This window comes from Orbicella franksi, chromosome 15, assembly GCF_964199315.1.
Source record: "Orbicella franksi chromosome 15, jaOrbFran1.1, whole genome shotgun sequence".
Taxonomy (NCBI): domain Eukaryota; kingdom Metazoa; phylum Cnidaria; class Anthozoa; order Scleractinia; family Merulinidae; genus Orbicella; species Orbicella franksi.
Window position 1 is genome coordinate 19443125 of NC_138159.1, and position 15981 is coordinate 19459105.

The window sequence follows — 15981 nt, forward strand, 5'->3', positions numbered from 1 at the left end:
TTATTCAAGTTTGATGACATATGGCTTCTCTTTACTTTACCCCAGGAATGCGCGGGTTTTGTGTGGACTGACCCCTCACTCATCAAAACAAGCACGTTTGCCTTTCTGTAGGAGTTGTGACTGGATAAATTATTCACAAATGGTAGCCCTGCGGGTCGAGGTCGGCTAAGACAGATAACGTAGTCTATCAGGCAACCACCCGTTATCATGAGTCGTATAATTATCTTGGACGAGGCATAATTTACCGTTTTTGCAGGTTTTTCTAACCTTGGAAAACTTCATCAACTTTGCAGCGGACCGATTGCGATGAGTGGATATTTGGGCGACTTATCTTCCATTCAGGAAAAGTCCCTTGGGGAACTTAAAAAGATGTTAACAGCAGAGACAACAACGGATGAGGTAAGCCGTGAAGATCGCTAAATCGTACGTGTTAACGAGGACATGTCAACGGAATCGACAATTTACGATCGATTACTTATATGTGTATCACTCTTAACTAAAACAAGTTTGGCGAGAAGTGTAAATTGCCGAGTATTGTTTAATAACAGATTCTAAACATCCGATGGCTTCTGGGTGTTTATATTGCCGATGCGACGTAATATAAATTAAATTGTAGCCCGACTTAAGAGGCGGCCGGACGACGTTCGAAAGATCTGGAAAATTAAAGGTTGAAAATAGCAATTTCCGCTTCGATGACTTTACAAGGTTTTAGCTTCTTTCAGCTTGTTTAAGATCGAGAGGCCGTGCATGATTTTTCGTGAGCAAATGATGCTTCCAAAATAGGAGAATGAATGGAGAACAAAAAAATGGTGTAATTAATTTGATCGTGAAAATGTTTAATTTCATTTATTTCAAGTTAGTTTAAGTTTGTATTCAAAACGCCGCATGGATCTTGTGTGGGTTAAGGTTTTCAAAAATACAGTAGGCGTACATTAACATCTGAGCAGATCTGATTCATGGCACGTTTTAATATCGCGTCCTGCAAGTGGGTGTTAAGTTACTTTTATGGAAATAACTTCTTAGACTGGCAGTGGGCAAATATTTATCTTTGAACCAAACATTTCTAGCAAGGGGGGTTGCATACATGTAAATTGTTCAACGTGACATTTGTGTAAATTACAATGTTCATGACAGTCCACCGGGACTTCTTGATAAAATGTTATTGTTTTTAAGCTTAATAATGTTTTTAATCAATGTTTTCTTGCATATATAATTGCACTTCTACACTTTGTTATGTAATTTTTTGTCCAGTTTAAGTTGTCAATGGAGACAATAAATTATAAAAGAATTAATGAAGAGAAAAGGGGAGTTAACATCACTGTTTGTCAAAATGTGTCCATTTGAATTCATTTTGGTCTTCTCTCCGTTTCAAGGAATTATGCAAAACATACATATCCATTATTTAAGATGTCGCTGGCTTAGTTACGAAACCTTGGAGATGATGTAGATGAAAAGTTTCTTCTGAAAATTCAGAATGGCAGCAAAAGATTTTGGCTTTGCGATATCTTTCCGTTAATATGAAAATATTATTAGCTATTTATCTGCAGGTTGTATAATGTTGATTTGTAAAATAAGATTGAAAGAGTATCAAAATCTTCTTGTTTAATTAGCCAGCAAGTGTTTATAAAATCTTGCTTTTCTCCATTGTTAAATCTTGAGGGTTCAACAATGGAATTTTTTTTCTGTTATGCGCTACCATGATGAACAACAGTGACCTTTTCCATGACATGTTTTTTAAAAGGTTTCTTACTTGGTAGCTGCTGAAAATAGAGAGTCGCATTGCTGTCTGTTGCGTTAATATCATATTTATTACTTCAATGGGTTTTGCAGACATCAAAGTTTTAGGCCTATCTACACAGGCTATTTCTGGTCCAAGTTTTGTTATGATTTCTGCTGAACGTTTTGTCATGTTTGCACTTCAACTAGCCTGTGAATGCAGACAGATTTCTGACTTTCTGTTCACTCCACCAATATTATTTTGGCTGAGTGAAACAAAAGCTGTTAATATTTGTGTGTTTTGCAGGCTGCACGGCAACCAGCTGCATCTTGCAACAACACAATATCACTAGAAAGAAGAATATCTGTGAAATTTTATAAACTGAATTAAGAGCAGTTTTGTATCTGAGCATGAAAAAAAGGCCAGGGTGTACACAGGGATTATTATTAAATATTTTTTTGTCGTAAGTCGGAAATTTCTGGCTATATCACCCTGAACTCACTAATTGCTGAAATTGCAGCGGATTTACACGCCTGATTTCAAGGTGCTGTCTTAGCACGACCAAACTTGCGGTGGAAAATCTCAACAAAAATTGCACTAAAAATCACCTGACATATGTAAATAGGACTTGAAAATTCAAAATCATCATCATGCAAAGATTTTATGTATTAATCAGCAAATTTTTTAATGATTCATTATTGATCAGTGGACTTTCAAAGCTTTGTCAACAAAGTCAGGGAAAGTTAATCTAATAATGGGAAAGGAAACTTGACCATGGAAATGTAAATATGAACAGAGTATAAAAACCGGTGCATGCATGTTTGAGCAGGTTAAGTGAGGGTTGTGGCAGGTCAGGAAAAAGTCAGGAATGAACCCTAAATTCATGGTCATGTGGAAGTCAGTAATTCTGAATAATTTTGTCAAAATCAGGAAATGTTATTTAAGATTGCTACTTGAATTAAAGGTTTGGACTATGAGTTTTTGAGTTAATTATGACATCTCTTAATGTTTTACTGAATGATTTTTTTTTCTAAGAAGAGAAATTACTAAAAAGGAAAAATTAATAAATAAATTTAACACAATTAATAATTTTTTAGTCTTACTATGTATTTGTGAATCAGTAAATTTAAATTGTTCTTTTGTTAGTAAAAAGGTTGGAAATATATTTTTCCTTTGTGGTTCTTATATGTAACAGCTGTAGATTAAATGGCTATAGATATGGGCTATTGACCAAGCTTGATAGGTCAAGATGGCAGGATATTGGCCTCATTCTTTTTGTTTTGTTTTTGCATGTTTATGGTCTAAGACACTGTAAGCATGCAAAAAAGGAGTGAGGCCAATATCAAGGGAAAGTGCACAGTCAGTTTACACTCCTAGGATTGGAAATGCTGCCTAGAAAATCTTGGTTCTCAGACACTTTGGATCCAGTCTCAAAATCTTACATGTAGAAGCCTGTGGGATATGAGTCATGAAGTCTCAGAAATTTTTTTCCTGGGTGGGACAGTTGATTGTGCTGTGCCCTTTCAACGTTAAGAACTAATGTTTTTGTAGCTCTACCAGAAACTGTATCACTTAATTATGTTAATGAGGCAAATATTGTAAACAAAGATTCTCCTATTACAAGTATTCTTGTATGAATCAAGTATTCACTGTATTTTGGGCAAATGAAAATTGGAGCAAATGTGCTAACATTTTGATTGATTTTTGTGGGGTAAAGAATAAACTGCTCTTTCAAAAATTGATGGGAACACTTGCTATTTGCTACTAATAGAACTGAGGTACAGTAGCTTGGAGCACTGCCAGGATTTTTGCAAAAAATACCCAGACCTGTTTACACTTTCACTGTACCAGATGGTACTGAAAATCAGAGGCAGCAAAACTGAGAGAATCCCCACCCCCCACCAAGGAATTTGAGCCCGATGTAGTGAATACTTTTTGTGTGATGCGGGTTAAAAAACTCATTAGTGCTTTTGACACCCAGAAATTTTGCAGTTTTAAAAGCCAATTTCTCCTTAAATATTACACCTCAAGAGCCAACAATTTCACCAGTCACTAAGCTTCACAAGCTCTTTAAATGTTTGTGGTCCATTTGTGTCTGGCAGGATGTCTTCTTCATGCTAAGTGGTATGCTAATGTTAGGAAAAATGTAAACAATAATATATATGATGTCAGCAAAGATTTGCCTATATAGGCTTCTATACTTCTTGGTCCAGTCATAGTGCAATAGTTTCAAGAGGTGCACATCTTTCCGTTAAACTTTATAGCAGACAATTCTTTACAATTGCTATTTCTATTCTAGGCCACTCTTCTGAGATTTCTTCGGGCTCGCAGTTTTGATTCTAAAGAAGCTTACAGGTATGCCAGTTGAATTTTTTTAGAAGATCATCAACGCCTGCAATACAGAGAGCTAATTAGATTATCATTACAATACATAATGGAAATGAGGTCTGAACAAATTAAACATATGTACTTTTAAAATGTGATCGCTTCTCCTTTCACTCTTAGTCAATACACACAAGCAAAAGAATGGCGACTAAACAATGACATTGATCGTATCCTTGACCATGATGTAAGTGTTCTTGTTACAGTGTTTTGTTGATACAGTAAGAACCTACTTTAAAATCTGGCAAAAGAGGCTCTTTTTTGGTGGTGGAGGGGAGGTGGGGTGGGGTGGATGGTAGTTATGGCCACTTAAGGCTAAGTGGCTCTTAATTTTGATAAAGGAGATCTGGTTGTTGATTACCTGAAAAATAACTAAACCTGGGTTGGTCCCTGAATTTTTTCACAGAGTCCTGTGTTGTTTCTTTTCTTGTAATATAAATTTGCAATCTCAAAGTCACACTCCTTGGTTTAAATGTAAACATCATAATTTTACTGTAACTTGATCACATGTAAGAACCTGTATGGTTTAATAACAAGATGGCTGGGACCAAAGCAGTTAACAGATATACATTTAAGCTCATGGTCAATGTGCAGGTCTATAAAGTTGTCTTGATTTTTGTTGACATACAAGTCTTCTTGATTAAATTGTTGCTGCAAGCCTTTGGTTCTGACTGACACCTCTGAGTAATGAAAAAAAGAAAAAAAATATTCTGGAATTCCGGATCAACTGTGTCAATGCTCTATGATAATGGTTTATTGCTATTGTTTCTTATGAGTCAAAATTATACAGTTAATTTAAATTATATTACATGTATCAGTGATTTTTTTGGAACCTTATAACAACCATTATCATTTCCTTGCTATTAACAGAGACCCTTTGACAAGGAAGTAAGAAAGGTAGGTAAAATAAAGAACTATAATGTATCGTAGATCAAAAAAAGGTATAATAAATTACTTCTATTAAGATTCTTGGGGAGGATTTTTGAGTTTGATCTTGATGAGATCCCTGATAAGATCCTCATCAAAATCCTTAAGTGTCCTTGAAAACCCTTGCAAGATTTTCGCGAACATTTCGCTCAGCTCATATATGGTGGAGGCACGGTGGCCTCATGTTGTGTTCTTGAGCAAGACACTTTACTCTTACAGTGCCTCTCTCCACCCAGGTGTACAAATGGATACTGGTGAACTTAATGCTGGGGGTAGCCCTGCGATGGACTAGCATCCCATCCAGGGAGGAGTAGAAATACTCCTGGTCGCTTCATGCTACTGAAACCAGGATAAGCTCCAGCCTGATGGGCCACTTGGCTTGTATACAGACTGTACCTTATGTGTATGCATATGGTATAGAAAAATGATGACTACTGTATAGCTTCTAGTATTTTGTAACCATTTAGAAACTGAGTTGCATTGTTTAACTCCTTTAATTGTATAATGTCTTTACCTGCTTGCTTGCTTTCTTGCTTGCATGTGCATACTAACACACGTGTTGTCTCATATTCTTTGGCTTCATCTTATCAAATTTTTTTTCATTTGTATCGAAGATTGTAGCTTGCGGTTTTCACAAACATGATAAACTGGGAAGGCCTTGTTACATTGAACACACAGGAAGAATGGATATAATGGCACTATTAAAGGTTGGTCAATGTTCTTACTAAATCAGTTCTTACATGTATGTTTTTTGATGTAAATTGATCAAGAATTGCTAAGGAAGAAGAGACAAATAATGCAGAACAAATACATTTTTGACTCAGTTTACTACAGGATTCCTGTCTCTCAATTGCTTTGTTGGCACTCAAACTAAAAGCTTATATGTATTAATAAGCCCATTATGGAAACCTAGCCAGAAATGTTGACCCTCAAATTTACTGCAGATCTCTGTTTTCATTGTCAAATTAGAGCCAGTGATAAGCTCACTTTCAGACACTGAGATTTGCCAACAGCTGGCTCTGCAGGCAACATCCAGGGTCACTGATTTTGTGGTCATTCTGATCTTTGAATTCTTTGTTCCCATTGTTCCACATACCTGTCCAGAAGTTTCTTTTGTAATCAAGTGCTTTGCAAGATCCCATATAACAGAATAATACATGCAGTTCCAGAAAATACCCTTCCTTACCCTCTGCATAACATCTGGAAATTCTGATGGGGAGGGTGTTCTTATGAGCTGGGAATTTTAAAGAAAGGTTTGCAGCCAGAGTGTAATTTTTAGAGGGTTGGAGGGGGTGAAAGCTAATTAAATCGTTCAGTGGGATGAAGGGGATTCAAACCAGAAAAACAAAAATCCGAGATTACTGATCTCTCTCTTTGTTAAAAAATTGACAGTTTTGTTTTATTTTTCCCACTCCAGCTACCTGCAGACCAGTTTATTGGCTGGCACATTTGGAATAATGAAAAACAAATACAAAGAATGACTGAACTATCCAAGAAATTTGTAAGTGTGATCCTTGTGAAGATCCTCAAGGATCCTGGAAAATTCTTGAAAGATTTTCATCAGAATTGTCTGTGTTTACAAACATTTTATCCAGCTTATGAAAAGTATAAAATGATAAGCACTTACACCCTGGTTACCCTTACCACGTTGACTACCCTGGCCACCCTGGCTGCCTTTGCCACCCTCTGGACACCCTTACCGCCTTCTCTGCCTTCGCCATGCCCACCACCCTTGCCACAGTCACCACCTTTGCAACCTGCACCGCCCTCACCCTGGCCACCTTTGCCACCCTCTCCACCCTCACCATCTTTGCCACCCTCTCCACCCTTGCCACCCTTGTCCACCCTTTGTTCACTGTTGAATGTTTAAACCATCATTTAAAGAATACTAAAACTGTGTTACAGGGAAAACCTATAGAAACTATGGTACATATTCATGACATGGCTGGAGCAACCATGCTACTAAGGTAAATTTCGTATGGCATTTAGTTACCAGTTGTTTTTCATTTCTTGTTTCTTCAAGTGTACCTGGCACTTTGCACAAAGAATCTTGTTTGAGTTGATGTGGTCTTTTGTAAACCAGTATCTGATTCATGGGTGTTGTTTAGTAAATGGCCATGCAAACACCTATTGTTTTTCTTGTCAATTGTAATCTATGGGTGCATTTCTTTAGGGAAATCCAAAATTGGATTTTTAAATCCTAAAATGGATTTAACGTTTCTGTAGTAAACAGATTCATCCAAGATTACTGCTGGGACCATGGTGCATCAAAGGAACCAAAGCATCCTTGCCCAGAGTGGATTTATTGGTTCCTTTCATGCATCATGATGGGTATAATGATATTATTAAATTGTATTATTATCATTATTATGCTTGTATATTATTAAACAGGAAAGCTTTGAGTGCATTCAAGAAATTGGCAAGACTTGATCAAGACTATTACCCAGAACGAATGGGCAAGGTGTGTTACTATTAGATACATTTGGCAATTTATGAAAGATGAGAAGATTTGGCATTAATACTCTCAAAAGAACTGTCTTTTGAAGCAAACAGGACAAGTTAGTTTCTTTCTGGATTTCTTTGAGTTTTTGTTATTTTATTTTGATTGTTTTGTTTTACAATTTACTTTTATTATTTATGTTGTGTTTATTTGTTTGATTTCTAGATATTTATTGTGAATACTCCATGGTAAGTTAGAGCCTGTAAGTTACAGCCTGTTTACAGAAAAATTTCGATGGCAAAGTTCTATGGGCAGATAGTGTCTCTGCCAACGACCACTATCACACTGTATGTGATCAATTTAATATTCCTGGCACAAAATAGGCTGGTTTGAACCAGTAACTTTTGGAGAAAATTTATTGGTGAATTATAAGGAGCAGTAGACACTCGAATTTATGGAGTGCACAGTTTCCACTGTTGGTCCAGCCTTCCGCTTCAAGCCAAAAATTACAACAGTCAACAACAATGATTACAGTTACAACAGCATAAAGCTGATGTTTCACAGCCTGTTTTATAGCATTTTCTTACTTAAGTCTTGAACAAATTTTGCTTCAAACTCTTACAAACTTCAAGACTACAAAAAGCAGAAGTGGCATTGAATGTGTGTCTGACCTTTGTGAAGTTTGACTTAAGATATTGATGTAATTTTAACCTGCAGTAAATTGATGCCTTGCAATCTTTGTTGCTCAGTTGGTCTCCATTTTGTCTGTAGTCTATGTTCGAAGTCTATTTACTAAGTCATCACATGAATTTAAACCTCTACCAACAGATTGGACAGAAGTAACTGCACCATAATTCAGCCAGGACTCATCATGCGATGTTATTTTTCTGTGCGTACACCATTTGCCATAACTAAATTGCACATGAGGTCTCCGGATTGGCTTCGCAACAATATTAATATACTTTAGCTATGGATTTACCTAGCATCGTTTGCCACTATTCTCATACAGTTTCCTTTTACTTGCTCTTTTGTAGGGTTTTTCCTGTCCTTTGGAAAATTGCCAAGATTTTTGTAGACCCAAAGACCAGAGCTAAATGTGTAGTACTTAAAAACTCAGAACTACATAAACTTTGTGACTATTTTGACCCTGAGGATCTCCCTGAAGAGTTTGGTGGAACGTGTCGATGTGAGAATGGCTGTCTACCCCCGGTACCCAAACACATGGTGAGTTTTGACTTTTCAGAGGAATTATCACTTCTCAAATGATGCACATGGTGGATGCTATGATTTAAGGACTTTTGCATGCAGAGCCATAAATGGTGACGCAGTGGATGTTATATTGGAGCCAGTGGAGGTCTGCATTTAGACACAGCCAATTTTTTTATCTTGGGTAGAACTCTTGGACAAAACAATACCTTCACATGTGCTCTCTGTAGAGAACAGTTGCTCATAGACAGGTCCACACTGCCAGAGCTAATCCCTGTTTCTGAAGCACAGAGCAGTTTGCTAGGAGAAGTGTAGCTACTCCTGCTGTCCTTCGCAAGTACGCCCCCTTAGAGTGAAATGTCTTGCACCCTCCTCTGGATCCCGTCTTCCAAAAGAGCAACTCCACCTTGCCTCTGCTCTGGGGCCCAGTCTCAAAAGCCAGGCCAGAAACTTGTTGGGCCTGCAAAGCCATTTCTAGATAATCTGTATATAAAAACCGAGAGGTGTATACGCCTGAAACTTCTTGTACGAATGGAACCTCTGTTCATATTAAGAATATGTGAATAAAACAGTTCTGTAATCATAAGGTTTGAGATTTTGCTAAGGCTTTCCGGGTGCGAAAACTTTTCAGGACCTTGGAGAAATGGGCCCCTGGTCTGTAAATCAAACAGATTAAACCTCTTTATCTGTTGATGACATGCATTGACTACATGATATTTTCATTAGATAGCCATTTTATGTCCTGAATTTGTTAAGAATAGATCAGAGCTTTTGAGAAATAGTATTAAAGTTAATCTCTTTTTTATTTGATGGTTGTTTTTGTAGCTAGAAGTAAAAGATAATCCTCAACTTGCTGAACAGACAATAGGTGAGTCAACAATCGATTAGCCTCAATCAAATCTTCCCTTCATGTAACTAGTATTTCATGATGTCACAACATTGTACAAATTATACAGGCTACTGTTTTGTCAACTGCTATTTTAAATGAAGTTGCTTTTATACTGGTCTGTACAAGTAGCTCCAAAGTTCTGTTTTTTGAATGTATTTTCTCAGAATTGTTCATAGGCCTTGTTAAGACTGATTTTATAGGTTTATAACTGTCATTCATTTTGTACTCCTTGCAGGAGCAAAGAAAACATTTACATACACTGTAGACTGTGATAACCAGAAGGCTGACCTGTCAATAGCATGGTATTTTAAAGCTACAAGGTAATTGACTCAGAACTACTTCAACTGCAACTCCAAAAACTCAGGGTTGGCACAAAGTTTTTTAAGTATAGGCATTTTGCTTGTTGGACTAGGTGGCTGAATTTGCAATTTTTTATGAAGAATCAGATGAGGGGAGCAGGGATGGCACAGTGGTGAGAGCGCTCACCTCCCACCATTGTGGCTCAGGTTCTATTCCAGCCCGGTGTCATATGTGGGTTGAGTTTGTTGTTGGTTCTCGCCTTGCTCCAAGTGTTTTTCTCCGGGTAATCCGATGTTTCTCCCTCCACAAAAACTAACATTCTAAATTCCGATTCAACCAAGATCAAGGACCCACGTGAAAACCAGCTAAGGCTGATGTGACTTCCTCTCTAAAGTACTGCAATATATTTTTAACTTAGCAAATGGAGATTTTTGCCAACAACCGCCCACCCTTGACAACTGTGCTTGTTGACATTTTGATGAAGGCCACTGTTCGTGAGAGGGTATTAAGCCATGGAATTTCTTCTTTCACAGTAAGGACATTCAGTTTGGAATTAAGTTCAAGCCCAAGCCTCACTCGGGATGGAAAGATCATGTTGAGGTTAATGAGATTTGGGTTGAAGAACTTGAGCCTATTTCAGACTGTGAATCGGCAATTACCGGGTAAGATTACATTTCAATATGAGAAAGGTTTACACTTACAAGAACAAATGTTAGTGTTTTTTTTATATATGAGGGCTTAAACTAGCAAAAGAAGCTCTTGGATAACCCATTCCTACTCTTTGACATCTGTCTGTTTGATTCTCATCGGTAAACCATATTACAGTTTTGGCATCTGTCAATTTGTCTCATACTGGTAAACCCCTTCTGTAATTATGCTGAGGATGAACAAAAGTTGTTCTACTCAGTTGATACATTACACTTGACATGAACTTTAAATTTTAGAAAAATGGAGAAAATTATCATTTTGTGAGGTGTGTAATCGTTTTGGTCATAGCCCTTCACCAGTGTAGAACATTCAAACCTAAAAGCTATTCCTGGTCTGACCTCTGTCTGTTTGGGTCTCAATGATACGTGTTAAACTGATTTTAATTCTGGCATCTCCGAATTGGCTCTCATTGTTAAACCCAGTAAACATGTCTTGTCTAATACAGGTAAGGTATTCTCAAACTCATTAATAATTTATCAAGTTTAAACAAAGGAAATCATGACCGTGACGGGGTTTGGATTTCTGATCTTAATTACCGTAGATTTTTACGATTTCGTTTCTCCGTTTTCTCCTTAGTTTTAGTTTCGATTGAGAAGATGTATCAAACAGTCAAGACCGTGTATGACCACATTTCCAAACACCTCGAAGTTCGTCAAAAATACTCCGCTACGCGTCGTATTTTCAACTCTCTTCTCGATGTTTGAAAATGTGGTCAAACACGGTCTTGCGTGTTTGATATGTGACTTCAAACTTTCTGACATTTGCCACTAGTGAACTTTTTCAAAGCATTTAACACCTGTCAATTTGTATTTCAGTTTTTATGCTCCACCCTGTCCTGGTATCTGCACGTTAGTTTGGGACAACTCAAACTGCAAGTGGCTGTCCAGGACAATTAAGTAAGAATGCTGACAGTAAAGATATTGTCATATTAGACAGACATAGTGGAAAAATTTCCTGCTCTCTACCCTCTAACTCAATGTTGAATTATCTGGTCAATTTGGTGGACAGGCGTTTTATCGGCACTATTTGATAAGAGCTTAGTTGTAATAAAGGAGGGTAGGTGTCGTAAAGTTAACACGGGAAGAGGGGAACCTAGCCATAGGACACTATCAGGAACCTCTCTCGACACAGTTGCGAGAAACCCCTTGATATTTTGATGCTCTTTGTAAAACAGTAAAATGACTTGAGAGACCTTTTGTTTTGATTTCATACAATTTGATGCAACAGGCGCTACGTTACAGTTTGGCATCTTGAAAAGTTTTTTTTTTTTCAAGTTCGTCGTTTGTAATCCGTGTTATTCTTCTCCATCCTTAACCATCCTTGTTCCTTTGTGGTTTATTATTATCTCTTAAGTGTTTTTCTATCTTAGTAAACCACTATTTTCAGGTTTCCTTCTATTTAAAGGTAATTTTGTACGTGGCCAAAATAACTCAAAATAATACCGTGACTGAGCTACTTTAAGTATCCTACAGTAGCCGATTTAAAAATTAACCACTCGGTCAGTCCATTAATTTTATTACTGTATCATTATTAACACCTTGTGTTTGTTAGGTACCATGTGATGGTCAGCGAAGTAGACTCGGATTCAGATGAAGAAATTTCGACAAATCGTAACAAGGAAAATTCTCAGAGAGCAAGCATTGTTTGACGTTTGCCATATGGAGAGGACAACTTCAAGGATGGCCACGGGTCGGTTTTCTCTCTTTTGAGTGGTATTGTTACTTATTTATCGCTAGCACCTAATTTCGCAAGAGTGGAAGGCGCAAATTTCGCGAGACTTAGATTTCGCGATTTGGCAGAGAAAACGTGTTACATTTTGCGAAAATTTTCCAAGGGGCAATCACGGAAATACGTAGCAATGTAATTGAGCTGCTATCGCCTTTGTCAGAAGTGAGCATAGTAGTCAAATGTTCCCCAGTACACTGTACCTTTCAAGTCGTTACATTAATGACCATCGTAAATAAGGACTGGTGACAGTTTGATTACCTTGCTGACCAGGTTGAGTCCTTATTTGTTTTGATATCGACGACGTTTTTAGGAGAGCTAAGATAGTGACTGAAAATTCTGTTTTCTGAATCTCACGAGATATTAAATATGCTTCTCATTATTGGAAGAAAATGAAATAGTTGAAGTGAAACATTCAACTAATATTTAAATAGCCTTGCGTTATTTTAAGTTCGGAGGTGCACTGTGGAGAGACTTGGTTCTACTTACACCTTTGATTCGGAATTATATATCGTGTTATTTCCATTATCGATTGCTAACCGTAAACAGGGTTATTCAGCCTAATCGTATTGAAAGTCTGCACTCCGGTTAGCCTGAATATCACTTCGGTTAGCCTGAAAGCTCCTAAACATCACTCAGGTTAGCCCAAATAACGCTCCGTGTTAGCCTGTTCACGGTTAGCTCTCATTGATGGAAACGGTAACACGATTTAGTTAAAAAGTCTACAGTCTGTAGACTGCATTTTACTCCCGGTCTGCAGTCCGCTGTCTGCGTTTTACACTGACCGATTTGCAATGTTATTTCACAAAGAAAAGTTCAAAAATTTCATTTACTGCTAATTCGTAGCTATTGTCTTATTAGCTTATGACGTGTATTTAGTGACGTAGGTCCACCTATATCACCGCTCTTTGTTCATTGTATATCAATGCATTCCTTATTTAAATTGTTTTTGCTTTTATTTTAAGAAGTTAAATACAACTGCTTTGTTTCACAAAGCGGCATAGGCAAGAAATGTGGATATTGCATAGATCAGGTCTAGTATGTGAAATTATCGTGTGATGTTTTGGTGTCACACAAAGTTTGAATTTTTCCAAACATTTTGTACGTTCAAGCTCTGTTGGAATGTTTCGCTGTTAATTTCAAGGGAACCTCTGTGGTGACAAGGGTTGTTTGCCATAAAATAGCTAACTTGATTCTACGATAGTAAAAGTTGTTTATCTTAAAAATATTTAGCCAAAGGTAAGACGTTTTTAGTAATCGTTTATTCAAGAGCAGTTAATTAATGGGGAAAAGCCCTCCCCATTCGGACTTGTGGCAATGAACCGTTCCCATGGTTCCTAATTGTTAAAATTGTAATTTTATTATAGTGGTCATAAACTAGTTATAATAGTTATAAATTAGTTATAATAGTCATAAATTGGTAATAATGGTCATAAATTAGTTATTTTGGTGAAACATGGCGCATGGCACTTGGAAAAAAAAAAATTCATTAATTGATTGCATTTTCTCCAGAAATGATGGCAACGGTCATTAATTATATAACAAACGCGATAGGTGATGGTAATGAAACTGCAAATTCCTTCCTCTTCAACATCAGAGGTTCCCTTGAATTTACAGAGTGAGATTAACAAAATGTAAAATAATAATCAATAAGTGAGAACTAAATTCACAACGCTGCTAGTCGTGGATGATTTATTAACAAGATCTCATTACCGTTTCTCGTACGTTTCCTTATAGTTTTAGTAGGGAGAACTTTTCCGTGATCAATTCTTTAGCTTTTGCGAGAGAACAACTGACTCTCTATACCCACCTGTTTAGTGTCATGCAGTCATATTTTCATAGTACATGTAACAAGTTTTTATAGGTTTTCGTATCATCAAAATTGAATTGTAAAAAATCGATTTGCCTTATTTCATAGGTATGATATTTATTAATTGAAGAACAAACTTAAAATATGGCATTAGGGTATTTTGCTCTCTAATTCCGAGCTGTTTTGACGGTCATTCAATTGCTTTCAATAAGTCGTTCTTTTCTTATTATATTATTCAGTTTAGCAAAAGCAGTTTTTCATCGGCTTGAATTTACCCAACTCGTTAATTGGTTGAAAGAAACTCCTGTTACCCGAACTAACCAATCGCATTGAATTTGTCGTTCCTTCAGCCAACCAGGCTCAAAGAAAAAGTAAACGTGATTTCCCGCGCTCACCGCTGGTTACGTGTTTTTCCGCGCTTACCGCTGGTTGCATGTTTTCCCGCGCTTATCGCCAGTTCCATGTTTACCTGTGCTTACTCGCGGTGATATATTTTCTTGCGCTTCAATAAGAGTTCTGATTGGTTTGTTGTGCAATCTCTAAACAAGACGTAGAGATGGGTTCGAAAAAACTTACATTTCAGTTTATTTTATGAGAGCATCAGTAGGATTCCGCTCCACCATGTTTGATGGACTCAATGCCCATTAGTCATCTTTGTACCAGTTATTATAGGCTATTAAATTAAGAGAATTGAAATATTCTTTGCCCCGTTCGGCGGGCTACATTACTGACATATTTAACGTACGTATGTCGTTAAATCGTTTCAAATACAAGTGTGCGTAATACAAATTGTATTAATTATTATTATCATTATTATTATTATTATTATTATTATTATTATTATTGTTAAATGAACATGTAAATGTAATATTTAAGGAAAATAAAAAAACAAATAAACATATTTTGTGATACGAAAAGTTGTTTCGTGTTTTTGTTGTTGTTGTTTTACTTTTGCCAATAAGGAGATAAGGACATAGGAAACCTTTAGAATACTTGAAATCTTTTTAATGCAGCTGTCCACGCGACGTAACAAACAAAGCGAACGGGTGAAAAACGTACTCTTTCATCATAGTCGTGGCCTTGAGAAAGACTTAGGTTGTAAGTCGAAATATTAAGAGAGCTAAAGCAAACCGCAACGGCAACAATAGCCATGCACGTGCGTTGTAAATCTTTGTGCATTTCTTTGCCGTCCTCTGCAAAACAAGAACTTGAAATGACTTAGTTCTGCGTAATTTGGAGAACGTGCACGACGACGGCCTATTTTTTGGTATTTTCATTTGGAATTTAATAGGCGTACTGAACAGATCTGGACAATAGCCTTTTTCACGGTTAACTTTTCTCATTTGCATTAGCATTGGCAAAATTTAGCATGTATATGAGACAATTTCGGGTTATTTTGTAGTTTTAGCCCGAAATTGCCTCGCACACACGGTGGATCACATTGTTATGGGAATGAGAGAAACAGACCGTGAAAATATAACTTCATTTGATATTACAACTATAATTATCTATCAAAAGAATACCCCTCAAAGAAAGAGTACTTTTTCATGTCGTACATTGTGTTCTTTTGTTCAGCGGTCCATTCTATGAAATCTCTTGTTATGGAGGGGACTGGGTCCACAGTGATGATATGCATTTCCAGTCTTTTAAATTAAATCTCCCCGTTGTTGTGTCCTGAATATGCTTATCGATGAGCCATTTCAGATAAATGAACAACGGCTTCGTGTCATTTGTATTAAAAAAAAAATTATATTCCTTAGCTTTGCCCCCGTCCACACTACGCCGGGGGAATTTGACAACGGAGCTTCATTTTCCGTCCACACTAATCCGTCACGAAAACGGAGCCGGAGCAATTTGAAAACGCCGGCTTTGCGTTT

The 15981-nt window shown here is 37.0% G+C and overlaps 1 protein-coding gene across 1 annotated transcript; it reads left to right on the plus strand.

Annotated features, from left to right (window-relative positions):
- The first annotated feature begins 147 nt into the window (after positions 1–147).
- LOC145470763 (uncharacterized) lies at positions 148–15631 on the plus strand. The gene is made up of 15 exons (XM_081454595.1): positions 148–399; positions 4017–4072; positions 4223–4286; positions 4970–4996; positions 5641–5733; positions 6444–6527; positions 6932–6993; positions 7418–7487; positions 7692–7714; positions 8501–8690; positions 9498–9540; positions 9797–9881; positions 10395–10523; positions 11385–11465; positions 12121–15631. The coding sequence occupies exons 1-15, from the start codon at positions 307–309 to the stop codon at positions 12215–12217; spliced, it is 1197 nt and encodes a 398-aa protein (XP_081310721.1). The 5' UTR covers positions 148–306; the 3' UTR covers positions 12218–15631.
- The last annotated feature ends 350 nt before the right edge of the window (positions 15632–15981 follow it).